Consider the following 7,757-nt stretch of genomic DNA (forward strand, 5'->3'; position numbering starts at 1 on the left):
TAGCAATATTTTGTAGTTATAGAATAGTAATAGTTATTTTATAGTTATAGTTCATTTCTTCTGCTGATTTTAAAATTCAATAATTTTATCGGCAACCAATATGCGCCTCTGCGTCCAGTGTCCTACGGAGTTCCGCTAGATCCTCTATACTTTTTACAGCAGCATCTGTCGCGTTAAGCGTGTAGTATTTCACATACATGAATATTGCATATACAATATCAAAACAACGTATCAGGTATCATTATGGTATCTAACGAATCTTACACCAAGGCCTCTCCGGCAGGAGTCACGGAGATCGACGAAAAAGCATCGAAATTCTACAACGGATTGTCTGCATTGCACCAGGAAACTCAAAAGGAGAGATAACTCTGGTTGCAGAACCAAATGCCAATAATGGATCCATACAAAAAAAACATGTACCAACAATGCAATATCCATTATACTGATCTCTCACTCTTGTTGACCTGCTCACGATAGAGCGCGACGTCATGACATGGCTCAATCTACAATCATTCTCCAGGATGGCCGATCCATGGCTCCAGCCTCCCATCCATGTAGACACCAGATCTCCAATAGATCCCGCTTCTCCTGGATCCAGCCATCGAGCTCGCTTTGCTCCCCAGCGCCATTATGCTGGTATCAATAATTAAAATCAGCGATGACAGTGATCGCCGTTAATACCACGAACACAAATAAACAAGCTGTATTACTTACTATTCAAATACTGTTTACCCAAATATACAAGATATCTTTTCGACAGGCTCCAATAGATATTACCACAAAATAACAGCCATTCTCCTAAGCATGTTTCATATTGTGTAACAATCCTGGCAAAATAGATGTAATAATCTTTTCGTTTCCAGTAAATATTATGGGTAGGAAGAGAACAAGGGCAAACTATGAAAAATGGAACAACATAAAAACTCTTTACCTTAATGTTTTCTACCATGTTCCCCAGTTTAAAAACAATTGTACAGATGCCAGGTACCTAACGGGTAACATGTGCACTTGCAACAGCTCTTGGCGTACCCGTTGGAAAAATATTGTACATGTTACAGGTACGATCACCATTACGCACTGCATCATCCTTACGCTACGGGTAAAACATATATTCTTCAACCAATTACCATATAAAAGGGAGATGCACCTCACAGAAACTATCTCAGTCGCAACTAACTGTTCCTCGCAATAACATTGTTTTTGTTTAACATTTTGCTAAAAGTGAACAGTCAGCATCAAGCCATCGTATCACTATGGCCTCTAACAACTCTACCAAAAAGCCATCCTCGGAAAGAATCCCGAACATCGACGATACGGTATCGAAGTTTTATAACGGATTGTGCGCACTACAGCAACAGTCCAAAAACTTGCAGAAGCGAGACATTGAACAACTTCTGAAGGCAGCCCTGGGATGCGCTGATAGCACTCAAAAGTACACACCTTCCTCGGATACTTCCAGCTTCCTGCACAGTGACGACAGCAACGACAGTAGCCGGCTTCTGATCGCTTCTGGAAGTGACCACAGCGAACAGTTGGAATCGAGCGGAGAGACATTTACCAGCACCACTTCAACCCTCAACGACAGCAGGCCAGTTCCCACCATGAAGAAGCTGCACCCTTCCCGTCCACTCAGCCGATGGCATGCGCTGGTTGCGGTGAACAATGAGGAAATTCCGATCGCGTACCACAAGAGCATGGCTCGTCAGTTCCCGGTTAAGGATCGCACCCCGGAGCAGATGGAAGCGCGACGCCGAAATAACGACGCGTCTCGTGTCAGCAGGGCAAAGTCGAAGATGGCAGAACAAATGATGGAGAAGGAAGCATCTGAACTCGATACAGCCAATACATCCATCAAGGAAATGATCGCTTCACAACTGGCCTACGCAAACGAGCTCTGTAAGCTGCTGGACATACCAAGTGTGCAGCTGAGTACGTTTAAGCGAATGGGTGTGTCGTCTTCTTAAAATTAAAAATATCTTAAGATATTGTAACTTAATAAAAACCTATGTACATACCTACAAGATGCCTCTTCATTTCTATTACCAGCAGCTTTCTCGTCATAGTTTTTTCCATTCACTTCCTTCCCTCTTTTTTTTCTTCTAAAATTTCACCAACTTTCTTGTGATGTTCTTGCGATTGTCTTGAAATTGTTTCTCTCTGGTGGCAATGGCGTCGCACACCCGTTTCGTGATTGAAGCGGCACAGCTTTACCGGCATCTATACGCACCTTGACTTTGACAGCGGACGGTCGCGCGACCGCTCGACGGCACTCCTGTCAGCTACGGTTCGAGCACTTTCCATCAGTGCTCGACTTGAAGCGTCATCGCGGAGCCTGCTATCTTGCTGGTTTGGCAGTTTCACTGAAGTTCTTTCCTTTTTTTTGCACGTAAAATATCGAAAACTAGCTCAAGTGTCCGATTATGGCTGGCAAAACCAATGAAGAAACCGAGGTAAATCATTGAATTACGAGTTCGTCCGTCGGAGACCGTAAAAAAATCATGCCTCGTATTCTTTCACCAAGTGCCGTGTGCGTGTGTACGTGTGTGTGTGTGCGCGCGATTGAAGTGAAAGAATGGGCGACCTTCTCACGAGGGTGCCCCGTGTGTCTTTGCATAATGTTACACTGCCGACGAACGCCCTTTTTGTGCCGTATGGTGGGCCCGTGCCTTGACGTCGTGATTCGCGCGATCGGAAAATGGGATAGCTGACGAGAGCTGGAAAATCGATCACGGCACACGTGTAATCCGCCGCTGTGCGGTAATGAAAGAGAGAGGGAGAGAGAGCGAGCGTACGGCCGTGAGGAATGCACTTGTGACCGTGTCCCTCGTATGTTCCCCAAATATGGCATAAATTGTTCCGTTTTGCGAGCGGGGAAACCATTCCCCAGAACCGATCCGGCACGGCCAAAGTGGCCAGGTGGCGTTTGTGCCGCTGCATTGCCTACCGCCTGCCCTAATTAAGCCGCCACGCGACCGCTCCAAATGACACGAATTCCCGGGTTTCTCCTGCCAACGGGGTTCGGACTTTGAGGTTATCTTTCCGCAGTTGCATTCACTTCTTTGGTGGTGGTGGTGGTGGTACACCTTTTGACAGACGGCCCCCGGCCCGCTAGCGTTGGAGTGAGCGAGAAAGGTGGAGTGGAAATTTTGAGTGCGTGTAGAAAAAAGAAACCAAAGGAGCGAGCGAAAGGATTTCTCTTTGTTGCCAGGCAAAACTGAGCGAAAAATGTTGTCCCTGCGCTCGGTAACCAAGGGATACACCGGGGCCACACCGCTACTACTTGTTGCGAACCGTTCGAACGATTCGCAGTAGCCTGTGAAGAGCGGTAGGGGTGTCCATGCTAGAAACCATGCCTTTATTCGTTCAAGTTGTGTCGCACGGTTAAGATGTACAGTGGAAGGATCGCTTTTCAGAAGCCTTCCTCCTTGGGAAGGCTTCACAGCTGGCCCGATCGTAACGGGCCGAACGGTCGTTGGAACAACAGCGTGAGAGCAGTAGTGCCGGCTAATAATTATCTTTCCGTAACCAATTACCCTCTGCAACAATCCGTCCGTATTTCTAATCGGGTGAGTGTTCTGTTTTCTCATTTGCTCGCAGCAGCAGCAGCAGCAGAATGAAAATGAAACTACGGAACAAAGCCAGGAGCTGGCCGAGCAGTCGAACGCACCGGAGTCGATCGATCCGGAGTGTCTGATCAAGCATCCGCTCCAGCACACCTGGACGCTGTGGTACCTCGAGGTGGACCGCACGAAAAAGTGGACCGATTCGATGAATGAGGTGACCAGCTTCTCGACGGTGGAGGACTTCTGGAGCCTGTTCAATCACATCCGCGGCCCGTCCGAGATCAAGGTGGGCGGTGACTACATGCTGTTCAAGTCGCACATCCGCCCGATGTGGGAGGACGACGCGAACAAGCACGGTGGCCGATGGACGATCAGCATGAACAAGCGCCTGTCGGACAAATGCTGGCTGGATACGGTATGTGGAGGCGGGGAGAGATGCCAGTAGGTCAGAAAAGTTTCATTTTCCCCATTTTTCCAAATAGGTACTCTGCTTGATTGGAGAGACTTTCGAACATTCGGATCAGATATGCGGTGCTACGGTGAACGTTCGTCAAAAGATTGATAAAATCTGTAAGTATTCTATGGTGTTTAGTATGCGGCGAATTTTCCTGCGCGTTGATTATTACTAACTGTTGTTGCCTTTTTTAGCCATCTGGACCGCTGACTATGATAATCGTGCCGCCGTGCTGGATATCGGCCGAACGTACAAGGAGCGATTAGGCCTGCGAGAAAACATCTACTACCAAATGCATAAGGACACGATGGTGAAGCTGTCCTCGTCGGGGACGAAATCGACGTACACCGTTTAATCTTGATTCGAGCCGTCTCTCCGGAGCCCTTTTCTCGTGTCCGAAACCCAATGGTTTGTTTGCGGATCAACACGACGCGATGACGAACGAGCTAACAACTACTGCTGGACATGTGTACGTGTGTGTGTGTGTGTGTGTAGTGATCGAAGGTGGGTGATCTGTGCGATTGAGGAAAGGCGAAAGCGATCGAGGAAACGAAACTGCACCACAACACACACAATCGACATCGATATTCACAGGAAAAAGGGATTTCATTTTTTACCTAGCCTAACGCGGGGCTGCTAGAGCGCGTGTTGTGGATCAGTGAGCATTGTTTTTAGGTGAGCTTAGCGGGGGAAATAAGATAGATCGATCGACGCAGCGCAATCAAAACGGTCAACTAGGGGGGCGCATAGAAAGAGAGAGGGAGAGATGCTTTAAGCATTGTGCGATTGATATTTATACCTCCCCACAGCCAAGATTGTAACACACAACAACCAAACTATGGTACTATGTTCGATCGTTCGACACATTCTGCCGGTCGATTTTGCGTAGGGACAAGTGGCGGGAGGACGCAATTGTGTAGGATAGATCTAATGAATTGCTCACGTGGAAATAGAAAAACGAAATATAGGTCAACCGGCGCTTTCCGTGAATCCGTGCATCGATCTTAACACATGCACGCCGTTTTCCTTTCTCTTGTGGTGCCAGTGGTGCGCGGGAAGCGAAGCGTGTAAGCCAGGAAAGCCCACGAGTGTATGTGTGTTCAATCAGCAAACGTCTGCCCTCATCCGGTTAGGTTTTGTTTTCGTTTTCTTTCAGCCAAGCTTTACCAATGATTGTACGCGCTTAATATTGGCGAAACACAGGAGAAATGGGAGAACAAGAAGAAGGCCCAAACTATAGTGCAGCCGGCGGCAAGAAGGTGTGAGAAGGGTGGGAGTGTGTGTCCGGAGTAGAGAAATAGAAAGCCGCACGGCGACGGTGTGTGTAGTTTTTGCGGATCGAAGCAACCGCGGACCCGTGAATGCAACGCAGAAGTGTTGGGCATGAAGCAGGAGAGAAGTACAGTATGCGATTTGTACAGATTAATAGAAAAAAAGCAACAGAAACTTTAAGTGCGCTTGGGTGCAAGGAAAGGTTCTCTTCTGGTTACGTAGCTTCTTTTCATACTTTTTTTTTTCGTTTGTTTTATTCATCCGTTACGGCTACACAGAGCGAGCAGCAGGGAATAGTCTTCAAGCCGGATCGTTATAATCAGTTTTTTTTTCGGGGGGAGTTTTGTTTCGTTTCGTGTGGAACGTTCGTAGCTTAGCACGACGAAACACAGTCGGTAAAGAAAAGGGATACGTACTGAAAGGAGAGAAAAAAGCGGAAGAAGGAGTAGGAAGACACGTAATCAATATGCATTACACATCCGCTGTCCAAGCTGCGCCGCTACTAGCTAGCCGGACTTGAGATGGTGGTGTGTGCGGGAGAGGAGAGCTAGAGCTTCGTTTTGCGCTGGTACGTATGTTTTTTTTTTTGCTAGTTAAGGTTATACCATAGAATGGATGTTGCGATTATGTATTGAAAACACATGTGTACTACCAACTACCAACTACTACTACTACTACTACTACTTCTGGAACTATCTCTACTAATCTACTCTGTACTATTGTTTATGGAATAATTTGAATATAAATAAGCATTACTCGGCTGAACACACAACCACACACGCTCGCTCGCATAGAACAGGGAGCTGATTTGCTGATTGATTAATTTGTAATACAGTTTATATTACTCTTTTTTATGTTTAATCAAGGTATATTCGTAAATTATATACAGTGCGAAAAAAAACAAGGAAAACCAATTGCGAAAAATATAGAACATGAAACATTGATTCAAAATATGGTGTGTGAGCGTTTTGCGGTAATATTTTTATTCTAATCAAAACCGAAATTAATGTTTATTATCACATATCTTGTAGCAACATTCAATAACGACTCAATGTATTCGTTTGTTGCTTATGAGCACATTCAGCTTTTGCTTATCTCCCCAAAAAGGTAAAGTGTTAAAGGGAATCTTGTACTGCTCCCTCTCCGGAACTCTATCGTTGTAACATGGTTTCAATTTTTCTTTTCAGATCCTTCCGCCGGCTGCTTTCCAGCGCTTTCAGCAGCACGCCAACGTACTGGTCCAGCGCAGCGTCATCGTACTGCATCTCGGCCCGCTCCAGCGTCTCGTAGATGCGCGTCTTCAGATCCTGCCTGTTGCGTTCCTCGATTTCGTCCAGCTCGCCCACCGGGACGTTCAAAAACCGGCCAAACACCTTCCAGCTTTTGCCGATTTCAAGCTGCAGCAGCGAGTAAATGCCCTCACGCTGCCGGAGATACGCATCGCGCTTTGCGTTTGTCGTTGCAGTGGGCGGCCGTGGCGTTACTGCTGGGGGTTCGGTGGATTCTTGCAGTTTAATCCTTTCTACCTCCTTCTCCAGCAGCGTTCGACGATCCCGGTGGCGTAGATCTAAAAAAAAAGATGTGATGAAATAAGGTGAGATAAGGAATTGCAACTCCATAGAGAGAATGAGAAATACCTTCCAAATAGAACCGACGAACAGGTTCATAGTGCGATCGTAGCACATCCCTGTAGGAGGTGAGTGCGCCGCCAACCTCTTTTGTGTCCAGTGCCAGCACAAACCGCTCGATCAGATCCGGCTTCAGGAGGCTTAGCAGATTTCTCTGCTCCATTAACGCGACAAGCTGTTCGAATTGGGTGATACGCGAAAGTTTGCGACAGGAATGGATATCTTGCCGTACTGATTGTTTGCAGCGCTCCAAACGTTCCGGACCGTGGCAGGCATTCTGTGTCAACAGTTTCAAATTCAAATAATCCTTGCACAACCGTTCGTACACCGACCGATGATCCTGCACGGATATTCGTTCCATCCCTGCGGTGCACCTGCGCACTCCGGGGCTGGTCTGCTGATATAAATACACTTTGTGGATGAGCAGTGTGAAGATCAGCACGATGTGAAGCGTGTGTTGGTAGAGCAATCACGGTGAAAGCAACGTTTCGGCATAGGAATAAGAATGTATTGTAAAGTTTCGTACTTTTAGTATCTTTTTTCTCGAAAACAATTGAGCAAAGCTTGGACGTCACAGTTTTGCCAAGTTGATTCAGACAGAGGTCGCGGTTATACAAAGTCTTTTGGTGGGCGCATTCCATGTATGAACGGTGATTTATGTTTCTTTCGCTATAAGTAGCAGTAAAACTATGAACCTTACTTTCTATACAGGCGGTCCCCGAGATACACGGTTAATGGGGACCGAAAACGGCCGCAAAATACCGCGTATCTCGAATTTCCGCGTAAGTCGAATCTCGTGATTTCCAGCTAAAATATCACAAATGTTCGTGTAATTTTGCA

General features: G+C 46.7%; 4 protein-coding genes across 8 annotated transcripts in view; 2 read left to right on the forward strand and 2 right to left on the reverse strand.

The window, feature by feature from the left end:
- Nucleotides 1–2,193, reverse strand: part of LOC1269946 (lethal(2)neighbour of tid protein 2) — a 59,968-nt gene extending 57,775 nt beyond the window's left edge. Inside the window, exon 1 of the mRNA XM_061642280.1 lies at nucleotides 2,016–2,193. The gene's annotated coding sequence lies outside the window, so the exon portion shown is untranslated. The remainder of the gene's footprint in view (nucleotides 1–2,015) is intronic.
- LOC4576388 (uncharacterized) lies at nucleotides 84–1,964 on the forward strand. The gene has a single exon (XM_001237109.2). The coding sequence runs from the start codon at nucleotides 1,254–1,256 to the stop codon at nucleotides 1,962–1,964; it is 711 nt and encodes a 236-aa protein (XP_001237110.2). The 5' UTR covers nucleotides 84–1,253.
- Nucleotides 2,194–2,235: 42 nt separating the features above from the next.
- LOC1269944 (eukaryotic translation initiation factor 4E1) lies at nucleotides 2,236–6,240 on the forward strand. Of its 5 annotated transcripts, none has more exons than XM_061642292.1 (4): nucleotides 2,236–2,450; nucleotides 3,598–3,978; nucleotides 4,046–4,133; nucleotides 4,212–6,240. In XM_061642292.1, the coding sequence occupies exons 1-4, from the start codon at nucleotides 2,421–2,423 to the stop codon at nucleotides 4,370–4,372; spliced, it is 660 nt and encodes a 219-aa protein (XP_061498276.1). In that variant the 5' UTR covers nucleotides 2,236–2,420; the 3' UTR covers nucleotides 4,373–6,240. The 5 variants fall into 5 exon arrangements, with proteins under 5 accessions (XP_061498276.1, XP_061498277.1, XP_001688027.2 ...); XM_061642293.1 differs by having other exon boundaries at nucleotides 2,283–2,450; nucleotides 3,601–3,978; XM_001687975.2 differs by having other exon boundaries at nucleotides 2,308–3,521.
- LOC1269943 (fas-associated death domain protein) lies at nucleotides 6,241–7,598 on the reverse strand. Its single transcript, XM_308597.5, has 2 exons — nucleotides 6,927–7,598; nucleotides 6,241–6,856 (listed from the first exon to the last, which is right to left on the reverse strand). The coding sequence occupies exons 1-2, from the start codon at nucleotides 7,276–7,278 to the stop codon at nucleotides 6,441–6,443; spliced, it is 768 nt and encodes a 255-aa protein (XP_308597.5). The 5' UTR covers nucleotides 7,279–7,598; the 3' UTR covers nucleotides 6,241–6,440.
- Nucleotides 7,599–7,757: the final 159 nt, after the last annotated feature.

Source organism: Anopheles gambiae, chromosome 2, assembly GCF_943734735.2.
Source record: "Anopheles gambiae chromosome 2, idAnoGambNW_F1_1, whole genome shotgun sequence".
NCBI classification, from domain to species: Eukaryota; Metazoa; Arthropoda; class Insecta; order Diptera; family Culicidae; genus Anopheles; species Anopheles gambiae.